Consider the following 19,782-nt stretch of genomic DNA (forward strand, 5'->3'; position numbering starts at 1 on the left):
ATAACCTTGGCTAAAGGACTATGAACTACTTCACACTTAACTCTCAGTAAAGATGTATCACAGCAGCATGCATCCTTGACACCAATTACCACCTTACAAGTTTGGAAATGGCGAACGGTGAATAGGCGGGTGTTCTCTGGACAGCAGAAATTTGACGGGCACTTTAGTCTGAAGTATTGGTGACAGCAGTCTGGGAAAAACAAAGCACAATAAACTCAATTGATCATGGTTTATGTTGAAGATGTTGAAACATAAAATATATTACAAATACAAAACAAAAGAAAGACGCCAGTAATTGAATCAAATTACAAAGCAGAATCATATCTACCCAAGATTGGGGAACAAAAGAACAGAGAAACTACCGTAATTTTCGGACTATAAGCCGCTACCCTTCCCCCTCATTTTGCATCCTGCGTCTTATTGTCCAGTGCGGCTTATTTGTTGATTTATTTGGGTTAATAGGTAACACTTTATATGACAGCGGTGTCATAAAACCGTCATATTATGACATGACATTCTCATGGGCATTATTGAATGCTTATGGCAGATGTCAGTACGTGTCATCAGGCAAATTATGTCACTAACTCCATTTATGTCCAGCTCGGCTCTTTTACATCCTTTCAAAAGTGAGATAATTTGCCGGATAACACTAAATGACATCTGTTATAAGCATTCATTAATGATCATGACAGTGTCATGCAGAGGTTGCGCTAGACATTTTCGTTGTCTGTCATTTTGACTGACAGGGTCATAAAAATCCAGTCATAATCTATTTTTACCAGTCACTTAAATTTTTTAAATGATAATGATGACATATTCAATAGTATTTAGTTTTCATTCATTTTTAATTAATATTGTAACGCTTGCTTGGCGGCGAAAAATTAGACACGGAAGTTGTATTTTTCTCCCTCTTTTTACTCTGCTTACCGCCAACACCAACAAAACAACTCCACTCCCACAGAAAAAGAGGCAACTATATAGACCCCAATCACCAACGTCACACAATGATCTTAATTGTGGTTGTCAGCCCAAAATCTTCTAAATATATATTAAATGCATCTTACCAAATATAAAATGACTACTACATAGTCTGTGGATCGTTTGGTGCCCAGATTTCTTGTCGAATTACAGCAGTCCATCTCGCTCTCCTCTTCGGGTCTCTCAGAATACGGTAGAACTTCAAGTCTCTCCGTCTATCTTCTCTGTTACTGCAACCAACCGCCACAGACGCCTTCGCATTTTTGATTATTAATGTTAACGAGCAGAAAAACACGCCGTAATAGGAGGCATGTACGTAGCGGTAATGTGTAAACACGACGAGCTGACGGACAATATGGCTGCTGCAGTCAGGGGGCGGAGTTGTGACGTCATGTGATTGGGGTCTATAGACAAGTTTCCTGAGCGAAATATGGGCGCCGCCATCTTGGAAAATGTTTGCTTCACACTTCCGGTCCGGTCGAGTAGCAGTGTATTAGCAGTCTATTGACGACGATAAAACTACGAAATCAAGCAAGAGCAACCCATGGAATCTTCAAAAATTGATTCAGCACGACCTAGATGACACGTAGATGAGATTGGATGGCAGTTCGTGTCACTTCGTTGATCATTCGTGGACAAAATTATTAACAACGGTCAGCCTGTGTTAACGTGAGGAATGGATATATACTACGGCCATTAGTGACCAAAATGTGGTGAAATTACAAGTTATATTACATTTGCCGACTGCAGAAGGGCTGACATGGATTGTTTTGTTACAAGGAAATGCTACAAGGTTATGTACATATGATGTAAACACAAATAGTATGTCATTCTTTTTTTTATTGCAGGCATTGATCGCAATAAAACATTTAGACATGATTCAATTTCTTGTTTTATTTAAAACGATTGGTGCACTCCAAAACAGGTCAATAAATCACATTTATAAAAGTATTGCAAAAATAGCATACGAGAATGTGATATCAGACCGCAGAGCTCCGGAGCCTCGTGAACAAATAGCGACATCACGGAGGCCCTCGGCGGCATTTAGATGTGCTTTTTTCCCGTCCTCGGTAATTCCAGCTCCAATAGCATATATTTAAAGATGCTACCGTTCACATGTTCGTAGTTGGATCACGGCGATCTCGGCGAACCACCGTCTGTCACAATTCCTGCCTCTCTCTCGGCCTCTCCCGGGAGTCGAGCTGTCATCATCATTGTGGAACGCAAACGATATATATTCGATATATGTCCATCAACGTACAAGTCAAGTTGTCTTCCCTTTTATAACAGCATTTCCCAGCTGTAAACAAACGAATAAAAACTTGTAACACTTGGATTTATGCGGTGCATTCAAACACGATTAGCAACAGGCGGCTAGCAGCAGTAGCAGAAGCTAGTTGTTGTAAAAATGATTAAACTTCGTGATTACAATCATCATCGTAATATCAATAGCAAAGGCAACAAGTCGTTTCATGCGCCAGATTTTAGGTTTCGTATTTTTAGAGCACATTACCTTCCATAACAGCGGGGGCATGACTGCAGGAGCTGTCAGTTTTGTACATCTCCTTCCCTCCCACCTGTATGACGAGTACGAGCACCCATGGTTTAGAAATCGACATGGTACGAAGCATGGAGGCCTTGGCTTGGTTCTCCACCCGCCTACATCAAAATAACATTCCCGGGATCTTGTATAAAGACCTTCCAACTTCGAGTCCACCTCCATTGACTTCAACGGTAAACAGGCGGAAACGGAAGGGGAAGGAAGACATAAGGAAGTAAACCGGAAGTACCTCGGAAACTTGTCTATACACAGGCGGCAATCTAGTCCACCAATTGGATGACGCGCTGGCACACCGGGTGCACCAATAAGAACCTCGCGTTGATATGTCAATCACGGTGCTGCCACCTGTAGGCTCACTATCTTACACCGCCAGACCACGGTGACGCTACAATATTCTGACAGAATAGCCAACGACGTCATGCATTAAGAGAGACAATAGCTAATAATATGCCACCCTGTGGTCTGGGGTGTGAATTGCAACCTGTCAAAATGACGGACGGACTTCAGTTTTTTCCGTCACCATTTTAAAAAACCGGTCAACGACGGAAAATATTCGGTTAACGCGACCCCTGGTGTCATGTCATAACTATGATTTTCTAATGACAGTCTTATAGTGCCACTGTCAAATAAAGTTTTACCAAATACTATAACTGGCAATTATTGAAACAACTGGAACAGTAACTGAAGAAAAAATTCGCACGGAACATAAATTTTGATTGTTACTTACATCTGTAGCGCTGCAGTGCATGCTAGGAGGCATGTTGGACAACAACAGTGTTGACAGCAAGTGGCAGCAGAGGTTGACTGTCTCCTTCAAGGGAGCAGTGATGGCCAAATGTAGCTTCTTGAAGCATTGAAGTTTGGCAGCCAATTAGTTCAAAGCTTCATGGTGGTTCATTTGATCTTATGACAGTCTTATGATACCGCTGTCAAATAAAGTGTTACCGGTTAATATCTTGGGGTGTAAATATCTCATAATACAGTGGGGACAGCTGTGGGTTATAGTCCAGTGTGGTTTATCTATGAGCAAATTTCGTTTGGGTGTCAAATTTGGTGGCTGTTATAGTCAGGTGTGCCATATAGTGCGAAAATTACGGTACACTAAATTTACACAAAGTACTTCAGTAACCAAATAAATCAAAGTAGGCGATTACAAGAAAACAGAAGATGCGTAAACTCTTGGAGCAAGCTGTTCAATCTAGAAATATGGCACCATCATCCCACTTATGCAGAGAAACATGACAAAAAATGGATGGTAAGTAAACAATGTCAACACACCTGAGACCACCAGCAGACATTGAACCTTATTGGGAACTATACATGCCCACAGCCTGAAGTTATGGACGATGTATTTGTGTGAATCACTGGAAAAAGACCTAGCATCATCACCATCAAGCATCATTAAGAACACCAGAGCCTCAATTGTTATTCTGCAGAGCGTCTACGTTTTTTGTTGTTGCTGCTCTAGGCGTTAGAGCCATGGTTATCTGATTAAAAATCTATGAACATGACATGACGCATGTGGGGGCGGATGTTTTTAACCCCACTTTGTTTCACATTCGCTCTAGTCAATAGCTAGATACTTATTAAATGTGTTTATTTTGCAGATCTCATTGGCTGTCTTTTCCCGCTCGTGTTGCAGATACATCTATGTGCCTCTGGGTGGTTCGCATCATGGAGTGCTGTACAAAATGTTATCCACAGCGCTGGCGTTTGGCTTCGTTTGCCTTTGGCATGGTGGTCATGACTACCTTCAGTGTTGGGCCCTGATGAATTGGTTGGGCGTTCTGGTGGAAACTGGCCTGAAGGCTCTCTTTGGCTCGCCTTTCCTTTGCTCTTTTTTTGTAAGTTCGCATACTCTGCACACATACTGTGTATATAAATATGAGCACTTCTCCTTCAGTCATAGCTTTTTCATCCATCTTTCTATGTTAACTCATTCACTGCCATTGATGGCTATAGACATCCAAATCACTTAAAAATGAGAGGGGCTGATGATAAATAGACACTCTTAGTCCTTGTAGTAAAAATAGATAGGACGTATATCACCTTCAATTGGAAACATTGAGTTAAGAATGTTATAGACAGTAGATAAAGGCTTGCACAGTCATAATTTATTAAATGAAGCGACCGTATTTATTTGTAATAGCAGTCATTAAACTATTATTACACTTGCATATGACTGCTAACCTATGTATATTGTAACTTGACAAGAATAAGGCATTTGAACTTTGCAATTTGAAGTAAGAGCAAAAATCTATCTGATTCAATCAAATCGATCTTTTTTTTTTTTTTCAAACATTAAAAATTGATTTCATGAGAGTGAAAAAAACATACATACATACATACATACATACAGTACACTCTAAACCAGATCCAGATTAAACACTGTAAAACAAGTTGGATTCAGCATTCTACAATAGAATAGTGTGGTAATTAATTGTCCAGGAAGTTGTACAAAAACAAACCATGGTAGAGGTTTTCAAAAGGGCGGTTAACCTGCTTGTTAAACTTAGATGGATTTTTCAAGATCTAAATCATGATTAAATCTGTTATAACTTGAAAAAGTTGGTGTATATAACGTGATTTAATAAATGCTAAAGTTGTGAAACATGAAGTGTGTTCACACTAAATGGAGCTCCATGATAAATTAAACCTCTGCTATATTCAACCGGTATCAAACGTGGATTCATCTCCGTTTACCAACATTTACAAAATATCTCACGGAGAACAAATATTTGACATAAAATTCTGTCTCTGATTGTCATTTACTGGTTATTCCAGGCCCATTCCAAGGCTCCTTTAAAACAGATATGGATGAAACTCGGGTTTCTGATCCTGCATAGAGCATGCAAGTTTAGGTTGATTCAACTAAAGCAAGGAAGTTGTACGAAAACAACCAAATGAGGCATTTTTAAAAAGATGTCAAGAACTGCATTTCCCCTTAATTGCTTATTCTCTTAAAAGGCTTACTTCATGATTAAATCTTTCGTAGCTAAAATCATTGCAGCCAGATAATGTGGTTTAATAAAAAGCAAATGCTTGGAGTACGTAAACACATTGAATGGATGCTGTCACATGTAATTTCCGTATACAGTTAAAGTGAGTAAAAGTGTGTTTGTAATACATTAGCAACAGTGGGGCGTCATCTTCTAGTTCTCAGGAGATGCTCTGCTTCCTCAAAGCCGTAATAAGGTCCAACCGTGCCGCTGTGGTGTCGCTCCACGCTCCTTTGTTATTGGTGCTCGGTGGCGTCTCCGTCACACTATTGTGCCGCTTCTCGTGGCACTTCACTTATTTGTGCGCTGATTTCCCAGGAGCGGCATTCCTCTGCGGCAACGAGGAGGCGCTGCACCGCTCTGCTTTGCGCCTTCTCCACGGCCATGCTCATCCTTTCTAATCTGCTGTTCCTTGGGGGGATTCACGTCGGCAGGATCTTCTGGAAGCGCGTTTTGCTTCAAGGTAACGCTGGCCTTCCATGTCGACAGTCAGTGGTTTCTTAAAAACAGTAATACCTTCATTTACCAATGCCAAAATATATCTAATTACAATCCATTCCTAGGTCCATTTTTTGTTTTTGTGAGACAAAATTTGATGTATGAATCACGTCCAATCCATTTGAAGTGGGAGGCCGGACAGAGAATTATCTTTTTTCAGTGCCGTTGACAGCAGTAGACGTCCAATGCAGTCACACATGACTAAATGGTTCAGAACAGGCACTTTGCACTGATGCATGTTTTTTTCCGGGTTGTCTGGTTTCCTCCCACATCTGAAAATCATGCATGCAAGGCTGGTTGAACGCTCTAAATATTCTCTTCGTAAGAGTGTGTGCGATAATGGATGCCCATCTCCTTGTGATGTGTCGTGCGATTGGCTGGCAACAAATTCAGGGTGTACCCCGCCTACTGCCCATAGTTAACTGGTATAGGATCTGGCACTACCGTGAACCCAGTGACGATATGTGGCATGGAAGACAAATGCAATTGCCTTTTGCCTTTGCTTTCACCAAAAATCATTTGATTGACAGACCATTCCTTTCGATAAAAGTAAAGGAAATTGCGAAAGAGAAAGGCATACACAATGAAAAGCAAAATGGAAAAGGCAAAGAAAAAAAATTGCCATTGTTATTTCCATTTTTAATGACAAAAAGTAAAAGTCAATGATAGAAATTATATAAAAGTCAAAGGTAATTACAAAATATACTTTCATATTGTCATTTATTTATTCATTCATTTATTTGTCTTTACAGTGCCTTGCAAAAGTATTCGGCCCCCTTGAATCTTGCAACCTTTCGCCACATTTCAGGCTTCAAACATAAAGAAATGAAATTTAATTTTTTTGTCAAGAATCAACAACAAGTGGGACACAATCGTGAAGTGGAACAACATTTATTGGATCATTTAAACTTTTTTAACAAATAAAAAACTGAAAAGTGGGGCGTGCAATATTATTCGGCCCCTTTACTTTCAGTGCAGCAAACTCACTCCAGAAGTTCAGTGAGGATCTCTGAATGATCCAATGTTGTCCTAAATGACCGATGATGATAAATAGAATCCACCTGTGTGTAATCAAGTCTCCGTATAAATGCACCTGCTCTGTGATAGTCTCAGGGTTCTGTTTAAAGTGCAGAGAGCATTATGAAAACCAAGGAACACACCAGGCAGGTCAGAGATACTGTTGTGGAGAAGTTTAAAGCCGAATTTGGATACAAAAAGATTTCCCAAGCTTTAAACATCTCAAGGAGCACTGTGCAAGCCATCATATTGAAATGGAAGGAGCATCAGACCACTGCAAATCTACCAAGACCCAACCGTCCTTCCAAACTTTCTTCTCAAACAAGGAGAAAACTGATCAGAGATGCAGCCAAGAGGCCCATGATCACTCTGGATGAACTGCAGAGATCTACAGCTGAGGTGGGAGAGTCTGTCCATAGGACAACAATCAGTCGTACACTGCACAAATCTGGCCTTTATGGAAGAGTGGCAAGAAGAAAGCCATTTCTCAAAGATATCCATAAAAAGTCTCGTTTAAAGTTTGCCACAAGCCACCTGGGAGACACACCAAACATGTGGAAGAAGGTGCTCTGGTCAGATGAAACCAAAATTGAACTTTTTGGCCACAATGCAAAACGATATGTTTGGCGTAAAAGCAACACAGCTCATCACCCTGAACGCACCATCCCCACTGTCAAACATGGTGGAGGCAGCATCATGGTTTGGGCCTGCTTTTCTTCAGCAGGGACAGGGAAGATGGTTAAAATTGACGGGAAGATGGATGCAGCCAAATACAGGAACATTCTGGAAGAAAACCTGTTGGTATCTGCACAAGACCTGAGACTGGGACGGAGATTTATCTTCCAACAGGACAATGATCCAAAACATAAAGCCAAATCTACAATGGAATGGTTAAAAAATAAACGTATCCAGGTGTTAGAATGGCCAAGTCAAAGTCCAGACCTGAATCCAATCGAGAATCTGTGGAAAGAGCTGAAGACTGCTGTTCACAAACACTTTCCATCCAACCTCACTGAGCTCGAGCTGTTTTGCAAGGAAGAATGGGCAAGAATGTCAGTCTCTCGATGTGCAAAACTGATAGAAACATACCCCAAGCGACTTGCAGCTGTAATTGGAGCAAAAGGTGGCGCTACAAAGTATTAACGCAACGGGGCCGAATAATATTGCACGCCCCACTTTTCAGTTTTTTATTTGTTAAAAAAGTTTAAATTATGCAATAAATTTTGTTCCACTTCACGATTGTGTCCCACTTGTTGTTGATTCTTGACAAAAAAATTAAAATTTTATATCTTTATGTTTGAAGCCTGAAATGTGGCGAAAGTTTGCAAGGTTCAAGGGGGCCGAATACTTTTGCAAGGCACTGTAAATTTATTTATTTATTAATCCATTCATTTATTTATACAAGTAGTCCCTGAGTTACGAACAAACTCTGTTCTTACGCTAGCAACATTACCCGAATTTTCCTTAGATACCACCTAAATCGCTAAATAACTATCCAAAAACATGTATGATACATCATTGTACTGTTCTCGCCAAGATTTCAGAGCCAGGTTCTAGCTAGACAGCAAGCCAAGCTCCAAAAATGACGATGTCAGACGTCTGTTTGGTTTGCTGACTATATTCCCCGTTCATGACACCAAAACTTACAGCAGTGTTTTTCAACCTTTTCTGAGTCACGACACATTTTTACTTTGGAAAAAATGTCACAGCACACCACAAACCAAAAATGTTTCAAAATTACTATCTGTACAGTATATTTAATTATAAAATAATTTCTCAGTCTTAGTCAGTGTGAAACATGATCCTGTTTAGATGAACACAAAGTCAATATCCTGGCAGGAATCTTTTTTAACAGCTCAAAGTTTCTCTCTGTTTTTATTTTTTTTTTGTAGCAGTTAGGCTTGAAAAGCTCAGAATTATCAGACAAGGGAAATTTAGCAATGTCTTTAACCGCATCAGGGCCGAGCATCTCGCTGACAATGGCTTTGCAGGCAAATAGTATTAATGACTCTGCCACAGTGTGTGACTTTTTGGATTTAGCAACGAAGTAACTGGCTTTGAAGGCTTTCTCATTTACCTTGAAAGTTTTTTCTCAAAAAAGTTGTTTCTCTGTTTTCACAAAGGCGAATAAAATAGTCCATCGACTTGTTTTGAAGTGATGGTTGTTTCCTTTGGAGATGACGTTTAAGCTTGCTTGGCACCATGTCACTGTTGGATAGCGTTCAAGAACTGCTCGGATTTCTAGCCATCAGCCACTGTGCTGTCCTCGACAATGTGTTGAAATAAAACACAGGGAGAGGATTGACGGTCATCACATATGGAAAATTGTAAAGCACACTTTTGTGTACATCGACACTTGACAAGTCAAGACAAATGATGTACAGTAGACGTGCTGGGGTCCACATTGTCGCGGACAGCAAGGTGGCTGATGGCTAGAAATCCGAGCAGTTCTTGAACGCAACAAGAGCAATACCTCGCTCATCTGCACACGACTGAGGACTTTCTACGCGGCATTGGATTATTTTTAATGGCACGCCTGACGATCTCACGGCACACTGGGTGAAAAACACTGACTTACAGATTGAAACTAAAATAAAAATGAAATTAAATCAGTTTCATCTTCAATAACAGCAGTTCAAATTAACTTCAGGTATAACTAGCTGCTGATACAACAATAACAATCCACAGAAACGATTAGCATGTATCGGTTAGCGTCCGCACATCATCAAAAACAATCCCATAAACTCGCCCCAACTTTTCGACCACAATTGAAAGCACACAATAAACAGTACAAAAGGTGTTATATACAGGTGTTGCCTCTGTGGATGCTTCACAAGTAACAATTGTGCTCTCTTTCTGTGTCTTCTCTCTCACGCCGCTGCACGGCTTCTTCGTGGGAACTATCACTACGTGTGTACACGTGTGCTATTCTTCGTGTGCGCAAATACGTTCTTCTTCGTGTGTACACGCGCTCTTACTTGTGTGCCATTAGTAGAGGCGTGCGAAATTTCTGATTCTTAGATTATTCGCGATTCAGCCGTGGAGGATTCGAGAACGATTCACAAACATCCAAATTCCGATTATTGAATTATACCAAGTAAAGCAGAACTAAAACACAGTCAGCGTGGTCTTCGGGACGCAATGAGGAACGGACCGAGAGCAAATATGTTCAACTCATGCCCCTAGATAAAAAAAAAAAAAACAATAATACTTGACTGCGGCCGACAGCTGGTTCAAACACCGCCCAGTTGCTAGTTGCTACAAACATACGGCTATAGCGGATATCACATATATGCAGAACTAGACGCTAAATTACAGACAACGGCGGCGTTAGAACATATAAAGAGAACTAGATGCGAACTGACAGACTTGCCGTTTAGTAGTTGCCGCGTTGTAAACAGCCGCCATCTTAAAGCAGTAGACTTCTCAAGAAGGCTCTGTTGTGGCGAACCTAATTAACTGATATCTAAAACCCCCCATAAATCCGCAAAATCGTGACTTGAATCTATCTTTAAATGATGAAACAGTATTAAAATTTTGAAATGTCGAAAGTAGACAGAAGAGAAATTATGGAAAAACGGGAGCAATTTTAACAACTTTAACGGTTGGTTCACATCATTAAATTAATTGAATGTAGTCAGGGGCGGACTGGGACTAAAAAGCAGCCCTGGACTTTGACTCAGCCCAGCCCATAAGAATCGCTATACGAAGGGAAACACAGACCCCATAGGGGGGTCCGGGAACATGCCCCTCCCGGGAGAATTTTTTTTTTTTTTTTACATTTTATTGTAAAATGCACCAATTTCATGCACTTTGAGAGAAAAATGAAGAAAATGTGTCTAGACTGTGACTGTCTGACTACGGGCGCTCAAAGTACTGCAAGGCTGAACTGGAGTTGGATTCATTTTCTGTACTAGCTCTATGATCAACCTGAATAAACAAATGAAAGAATTTATTTTTCAAAGCAAGTTTTACGTATCCAATTGATTATAATATATCTCTATAGATCTCTGTCTATAAAATGACTTCATTGTTTATGCCATAATTCAGTGGTCTCCAAACTATTCCACATAGGGCTGCGGCGGGCGCAGGATTTCATTCCAACAAAACAAGACAAAACCTCTGCACCAATCTGGTGTCTTACAAGTGTAATCAGTTGATTGCAGTCAGGTGCTGCTTGTTTTAGCAGAAACTTCATTGGTTAAACTGTCGGTACTCGATCGGTTAAAACAAAAACCAGGCCCCACAGCGGCCCTTGAGGACCGGTTTGGAGACCCCTGCCATAATTAATCTTGCCATACAAATAATACATTTCAATGAAAATACAATACACATTTCAAGACAAATCCTGTATACATAAACTTCATTGGAAAGTATTAACCAGAAAACAAAACGATATATAAATGATTAATAATGTATATAACATCAATTTAACTACCTAAACTTTAAAGTAAAACCATTCATTTTATTTTTTTTATTTTATATTTTGTTATATTTCTTCTGAATTAATATTGCTATGCTGCGTGTGCATACATTGTTTTACGGCTAAAATATTTTTTCTTAGGAGAGGGATAGTAGGACTAGCATACTGTAACTTGACACGATTGCAAACGGGTACATCGACTAGCTGGCACTAACCCTTTAATTGTCATTTATTTGATTTAAAATGTAGCTACCTGATGGATAACAATTGCCAGTTTACAGAGCAAGTAACCCTCTTCATCCCAATTTACTTGCCCTGCGCTTGTCTGGGGAACTTCCAACAGTTTATCGTTGCCCCCTCCCTCTTCTTTTCTCTCTCCCAGCACCGTCTGCACGTCAGAGCGGCTGCAGCTCCCTCTCACCATCGCCGGGAGCTGAGCTGTTGTTACCCGACGTGGCCGTTGCAGCCAGACTGCTGCTTGCGAAAATATTTGTCGATTTATAACATTTTAATGCTTCACTCTCCAGTTTCTTTAATTTTTTCTCTCTAACCTTCTCCGCGCCACCCTGCTCTTTTCAGTTTTTTTGCCACCACCATCCATATTGTGCATTAACACTCGTCGCTATTTTGCTTCCACAAGGAAGGAACCAATGAAGGCTACTCTGTGCTTTCGTCGTTCCTAGTCTATCAGATTGGCGGTGAAAAGCCAGGCGCATTGCTGCCACCTGTCGGATTGGATGCGAACTGTAGATAATCAGAGGATAGGGGGGATAAAAACAGTGATGCATAATGAATGGCGGCCGCCGGCCGTCCAGGGCACCGGCCGTTCTGTGATCCTCCAGAACCCACAGATTACCAGTCCGCCCCTGAATGTAGTGCTGATACAGAATGGGACTTGAGTATTTTATTTAATGTTTTTAACTGTTAACTTGATACTGAAATATTAGTTTGGTTTAGCCTAATAGGATTTTTTAAACAATTTTGGAAGTAATGTACAAAATGTTAAAAGCGGGGGCGTTGTTGTAACAACAATAATCGATTTATAATCGAATTGGAGCCTCTGAATCGTAATCGTAATCGAATCATTAGGTTCCCAAAGATTCCCACCTTTAGCCATTAATGCTACCTGCTCTACGCTTCCTGCACCAAAATAAAAGCATGCATCACAAACCAAAAGTCAACATTATTGAAAAAATTTTTTTAAATCATGTAAAGTCGAAATCACGTAAGTTGGGTTTGTCCTAACCCGGGGACTACTTCTTTTTTAATTTTCGCACTTCTGTGATTCAATAATGCCGCATAACCTCCTCCACTACAAAACGCCGCTGTTCCACACAGTGCATTTGGCTGCGTTTTTTTTTTTTTTTTTTTCTGCCTGCCAAACAGAGACATCTGCTTCAAGCCCGGCTCATTTGCCCGCCAAAGTCACAGCGTCATCAGTCTTCATTCAGCAGGGTGCTCGCCTCATCGCCGCTGTTATCCTTCAACTCATTATTGGTGTGTGGACCCAGAGCCACCTTTCTTTCTATTAGGAATATCCACTCTCCTTTTTTCCAGTCTCCATGGGACCGTACCATGTGGTTCCAGGCAGGAGCTTTTAGTCGGTTGAGCAACGTTTTTATAGGTGTGCTCAACTGTTTTCAGCTGAGAGCCAATTAAAAACTCAGTTGTTTGTTTCACCAACAGCCTTTTTTTTTTTTTTTTTTTTTTTTTTTTAAGTAATCCACAAAGTTGTTTTTATGTTCATCACAAAATGCATAGCTCCAGATTACCTGAATACACCATTTAAAGACGGGAGGATTTATGCTTAGTGAGGGTTTTATGATATTAACCGCACGGCATTTTGTACGTCATCTCGAACCTAAGATGTTGTTTTTCGTGAAAATATTTCACATTTACATTAATTTCACCCCGAAGTATCACAATTTAATTCCAATTAAATAATTAGTATCCACATTTGTTTATTTCCAAACTGTGGTATGCGCACCCCTGAAGGTGTGCAAGATAAAAGTGTAATGGAAGTCTGTTGTAAGAATTACAGGTTTTAGATTTTTACTTAGACTTAAGACTTTGACTAACGGCATCGTGTAATAATGATTACTCGTTTCAGTCATTATTTCTTCTCTGATTATTTTGATAATTTCCAAATTGTTTTGTTTGCACCGCTGGTGGTGCATGAGATTAAAGACGAAATGGCAGGCTGCTAAAATGAATATTGTTTGATTCCCCAAGTGATTTTTTTTCCCCCCACACACACATTAAAAAAATGACGTGCGCACCCCTGCTGTCTAAATGTCTTGCTCTGAAATTGAAAATTAAGATTGAAATGGATAAAACTATGATGTGTGGCCCAATACGTTAGTTAATGTAGAGCAATCCAGACAGCACAGACTGTTCTCATCATACAGTTATAATAAAACAAGTACATATACAGTTATACCAATGGGATCTTGTGCACTTTAACATCTCAAGCTGGAATCATCTTTTTAAACTTGTAGGAAATGTAGAAGAGAAGAAACACTCCAAATATTAGAGAAGTGTTTTAATTGCTCTGGGGCAGCTTCAGGTGATTAAAAAGTAATAACACACTCACTGAGTTCCATCTCTTGGTGGAGAAAAAGGCCTAAAAGGTTATTGGATTACAAGTATAAATGTCTTCAATATTTGTGATCATGCTCCTTGCACACCTGAGGCAAGAAAGAATACCCGTGAGAGTTGCGCTGATTTCTCTGCTTATTTTTTTTTTCTTTGCATACAGCCATATAAATATGTATTAAATTGGTGTCCTCAATATGACCAGTCTTTGCTATCCTGTATGGTAGTAAATTTTGGCAAAGGAAACATAGCTTACTAATTGTGTGGTTGTACGTCCTTCGAGGTGACGCTATTATTCCAATTAAAAATGTTAGGTTTGTGAGTTCGGTAAGTAGAGGGTTTTCAAATCAAACCATGAATTTGCCAAACTGAGCCCCATTTTAAATTTATTATTTAGCCCAACCCAATAACTGTTTCAGCAATCGTTATTTGGTGGACTTGTTTGGCAAGTATGAAAGGGTCTCAATGACTCACGGTCAAAATTGAACAGAAACAGAAACATTTTGGTTTTGCCGGCCATGTTGGGTGAATTTTAGGACTCTTTCTTTGGTGGACTCCTCCAAGGGTAGAGGTTTTAATTGCTGTCGCATAAAAAAAAGTGAATGTTCACTGTCACATTATACCTCCATTAGTTATGTTAAAAATGGAACTTTTGCTCCTGTAAATAAAAAAACAAAACAAAAAAACATTGCAATTACCTTTAGCTTGACTAAATCGCTGAACCTATGTTGGTAAGTGTATTGTCTTTCTAAAGTTTTGAAACTTTTTTTTTCATCGTTTTATAGAACAGCAAAATAATTAGTTAATAACTTTGATGAGTGGATGTGGGGGGCAAGTTGTCCTTTTATCTTGGCGCAATCTGTAATGACGGGCGGAGCCTGGCCCGCAGGAGTCTGCCTCTCATTTCACACACTTTTCCGCTGTATAAATATTTGATACTTCGGGCACTTCACTTTTTTTAAGGGGTTTTGGGGGGAGTTGGAACAGGGTTGTATAGTTTCTGACCCCCTCGCATTTTAATGCATCATACACCGAGAGTCTGGGGTGGTTGGGGTCGTGGGGGGTCCGGAAGTACACAAAACTCCCATGTGGCACATTAAAACTTATCAGCCTATAAAGACACTCAGGCTACACTAGGACGGATATTGGCCTTTATCATGTCGTTAGTTAGACTAGTGTTTTCAACCTTTTCTGAGTCGCAGCACGTTTTTACATTGATACATTCGAAGTGGTAAGTGCGCAACTGATCAATAATTGAAACATCCCAAGTAACGATGTCAGGCTTTCGTTGTTGTTTTCTAAAGATTTATTTCAATCCCAACTCGGCGACTGCTCGTAAAAGCCGAGCGTGCCCTCACAGGCACTGCTGCGTGATGCATTCAAATGCATTCACACAAAAAAAAAAAAACAAAAAAAAACTGCTCATAAAATGGAGTTCCCAACCAATAGTGTAGATAGAGTACGTAGTAATTTTGAAATATCCCACCGCCGAGTAATGAGTTTCCGGTTCAGAGGTAAATTGTGCGGACGATAGCATAACCCATGACACTGCTGCTTTTTAACCCTTCTAGCGTAGACGTAGCCTCAGATTCCCAGTCTCTGTAACAAAGCAGCTGAACAGGATAGGCTTGAAGAAAACAAAGAGTTTGTAACTTTGATATATGTTAAATATATCACTTTATATTGATTTTTTTCATTTGAACTGTCACAGTAAAATCTGAACCTTTTCATGTTAAAACATTACATTTATCAGGTTCTAATGTAATATTGAACATTTTTTTTCTGGTGTAGCAGCAACTCTCTTCTGTTGCTTTACACCACAGGTGTCAAACCGATTCCAGAAAGGGCCAAGTGGGTGCTGGATTTTGTTTCAACCAATAACGCGCAGAGAGTTTAACCAATGAACTTCCAATGAACCTGACAAAGTTTAACTGATTACACATGTAAAAGATCTAATTGGTGAAAAGGTGTCCTCTTCATTGGTTGGAAAGCAAACCTGCACCCACTTGGCCCTTTCTGCAATCAGTTTGACACCTGTGCTTTACACAAAATACCACTTAAAAAAAAAAAAATAGCTTGTCAAGTGCACCATGATGACCTTCACTGTATGTAATGCAGCAGTAAATTGTAAGCAACATGTAACATACAGTTTACATTAAATTTGCACTTCACAATCTACACACACCAACAATCCAGTCTTAACAAATTTGCTGCTAATGCTGGTTCTACACGTCCAATACATATTTTTACTGGAAGGGCTGGAATTTATCTTTATTTTTACACACACAGACACAAAAAAAATACAACAAGTGATTATTCACTGCCAGTCCCTCCCAGTCAAAATGGATTGTCAGTCTATCACCGTCAATGGCAGTGAATAAGTCAATATGATTTATAGTATTAGTAGCGGCATTACTATTGCGTCCCGGCGTAGACAGACAAAATGTTGTCGTTTCACAATGTCGGCCATATTTCAATCAGCAACATTTCGCTTCAAGTGTCTCTGCTGACCTTCTTCCCCTGCGCACAACTGTCACCCGGCTGTAAATAAGTGAAGAGCAACCTACAAAAAGAATCACTGCTTGTTTAAAAATGCCATTTCTTGAATGTGAATTATTCACGCCGAAGAACTAGAAACGGAAACTCAGTCTCTCAGTCGGCCAAATGGTTCATTTCAGTGCTAATAATAGAACGATACAAGAGGCCGTGTGAGTCGTTAGACGCCGTAACGCTTCATCAACACCCGATCAATGCTTTTAAATCAGACACTGCCACAGTGGGACGCACCTCTGACCTCGTTGCTCATGAGTAGTGTTTGCAGTCTGGTGAGCTACATCCCATAATAGTCACTTAAAACTGACAATTTTCCTCAGAGGCAGGGTGTCTGTTTTACAGTTTTTATGATAATACTTTGCAAGTACTTAATGCCTTTATTAGATCAGCAGTTCTCAACTCATATTTTTCTACTATTGCAAAGTCGTGATCCACTTTATGGAAGTTTACTCTTTCAGTGCCATTCACGACGATAAACTACACTAGAATATTTGTCTTTCTCAGCCCCGATCGTTATGGTACTGTCAGACGTGACGTCCTTACGGCGAGCATGGCAGAAGAGTTAATCAAGCCGCAAAAAGGGAAGAAGCTGTGGCGCAATTACAGAGCCACTTGATTAAAGCCACAGGAACAATCAGCAGAGGGAAATTGGATATTTATTGTCTCTGACCCATTGTGTTGTGTGAGTGTGTGGAAGCCCGCCAGCATGTTGGCCACAATCACATTACTTTTGCGCTTGCCATTATGCAAACATTTGACACGTGGCATCAACATTAAAGTGTACATGACTCCTGAAATTAAATTTTAAACAGCCTTATTGTGGGAATTAAAATCATATATTGAGACGATGCAACTAAAAACAACAATGGGCATAGCGCAGATGACGAGAAATCCTGCCGCTTAGCTTCTCCTATCATCATAATGCTCCGGTGCCACCATCTTGGTGAGAACGTCACTCGATGAACGACTTTAGCGGATTTAGCATTGAGTCGCATGGAGAAGGTAGAGTTTTTTTTAGAGATTCTGGTTCAAGTTTGGATCTATTCTGCAATATTATCGTCTATCCTGCAACATTATCGATCTACACTTATCAGTCTAAGTCATATTTTAGTCATTTCAAAATGTGTTTGTCTTCGTCTAGTTTTAGTTGACGAAAACTAAGACAAATTTCGTCTGGTTGCAGTCTACAATTCTCAAAATATTTTGTCTATAAACTTCAAAAGTTTTAGTCCATGAATAAATCAGTCAATAAATTGAAGGTTTTACATTGACAGACGAGCACATAATTGTAGTCTACAAGGATATCACCATCTTCATGATGATAATACACACTCAGCAGGAAAACAGCACATTATTTGCAGTTAAACTCACCTTGAAGCTACGAACTGATCTAAAACGTTTAAGAAACTCTAATGCTAACACGAATGCTATGCTAACACTACAAGTTAGTTTAGTGTGTGATGATCACTTATCACAGACCTTTAAAGGCTAAAGCAACATGGCAGATCTAACCAAGAAAAGAAAGCAAAACTGACACCTGGCACCTGACACGTTTCTCAAAAGGAGCCCGGAATGGGCACACTCTTACTCACCGGTGTATGGGACAGGGGCAAGCATGTCACGTGAGTGAAGCGACCAAACACTGCTAAAATGTGTGCTTACCACAGAAAAGAGAGACAATGTCACACATTGTGAACTTATGACGGAAACTAAGGCGAATTTTCATCTCGTTGTAGTCTCTTCATACGACAACTGGCATCCATCTCATCATGTTTTAGTCTCCCAAGACAGATTTTTAGTGCGTCATCGTTGACGAAAACAACACTGGTGTCGACCAACCCGCTCCCTCTTGTGTCACCCACCTGTGCCTCATTGTCTTGTTACCCCATGTCTGTATTTAAGTTCCTCATTCCTGCATTAAAGCCCTTGTGTTCATGTTCCTGTGTACCAGGTTTTCAATCCCTTTGTTTGATTCCCTATTCCTTTGGTGGAACTTTGTATTTTGGTAACTATTATTAAAGCATTTTGTGTTCCCGGACACCCTGCCTTGCATTTTGTTGACCCTGCATTTGGGTCCACCGTGCCTCCGCCGATGTGACAGTTATAGGACACTAATTGCTGATAAAATGTTACAAGTAAAACACTGAATTGCTACCCTATCAGGCTCAAGACAATGGCGTAGCAAAATATCAAAAATACATCCTTATTCATAGTTTTGTCATCAAAGACAAACTGGACTATGATGAGGTAGTTGCCATCAATCAAAATCCCTGATCCCACCCACAAATTCAAGTGTTACACTAATTTCGTTACTTTTGTTGTACATGTTGTAATGACAATAAAGATTTATTCTAAATAATGCATTTTTCAAAGAGCTCCAATATACCTAAAGCTAAAGCTAGGTCACGTACACATACTGTATACTAGTATGTGAAAAATACAAAAGTAAAAACTCATGAACTCAAAAAGTCATACAAAACTAAAAGCTCTCGAACACAAAAAATCCCACAAAACTGCTAAAACAAGAGTCACCAAGCAACCCAGACTTACGCCTTTTGCCTGGTTGCAGTTGAAGAATAATTGTAACCCGTTGGACAACCGTACATGACCATAACTTCAAAATCTAACAAAAATAAATTATAATGATACAATACCACCAAAAAACACCCATTTTAACTGTTGACATTCACTGTGTAAAGTAAAGATGTCCCAATCGATCGGCATCTGATCACGTCATTTTCAAAGTATCAAAGTATCGGAATCGGTAAAAAAATATCGGACATGCCTTTTTTAATATATATGTATATTTTTTTTTTTTATTAAATCGTTTTGTAATTGTATGTAACGTTACAGACAAAATGTCTTACACTCATCCAGAGTCTTTGGTTTTGGCTTAAAATAGGGCTATCAAATTTATCGCGTTAACGGCGATAAAAACATTAAAATAGTTTACGCAACTGACGCATGTCCTGCACTACCCACTCATGCATTGTTGCGTTTAATCTATAATGGCACCGTTTACATATATATGCTAAAAGGCAACGTAAAATGAGTAGAGAGAATTTGGCAGCTTTTGAAACCTTATTTTAGTTGACTAAAGCCTTACAATCCCTCTCTCAGCAATTAGAAATTTCGTGGGAAGCAATGTGAGGAAGAAA

At 39.7% G+C, this 19,782-nt stretch overlaps 1 protein-coding gene across 9 annotated transcripts in view; it reads left to right on the top strand.

Annotated features, from left to right (window-relative positions):
- hhat (hedgehog acyltransferase) overlaps positions 1-19,782 on the top strand; it is a 38,782-nt gene that overhangs the window by 15,438 nt on the left and 3,562 nt on the right. For 6 of the 9 annotated variants that reach the window (XR_009064669.1, XR_009064670.1, XM_057848751.1 and 3 more), the window contains 2 exons: positions 4,182-4,383; positions 5,857-6,001. Coding sequence is in view for 5 of the 9 variants with exons in the window: in XM_057848751.1 (XP_057704734.1) it covers positions 4,182-4,383; positions 5,857-6,001 (347 nt within the window). In the remaining 4 variants the exon portion in view is untranslated. Of the gene's footprint in view, positions 1-4,146; positions 4,384-5,856; positions 6,002-19,782 lie in introns of those variants that run through there. The other 3 variants (XR_009064671.1, XR_009064672.1, XM_057848752.1) reach the window with 3 other exon arrangements.

This window comes from Corythoichthys intestinalis, chromosome 10 (genome assembly GCF_030265065.1).
Source record: "Corythoichthys intestinalis isolate RoL2023-P3 chromosome 10, ASM3026506v1, whole genome shotgun sequence".
NCBI lineage: Eukaryota > Metazoa > Chordata > Actinopteri > Syngnathiformes > Syngnathidae > Corythoichthys > Corythoichthys intestinalis.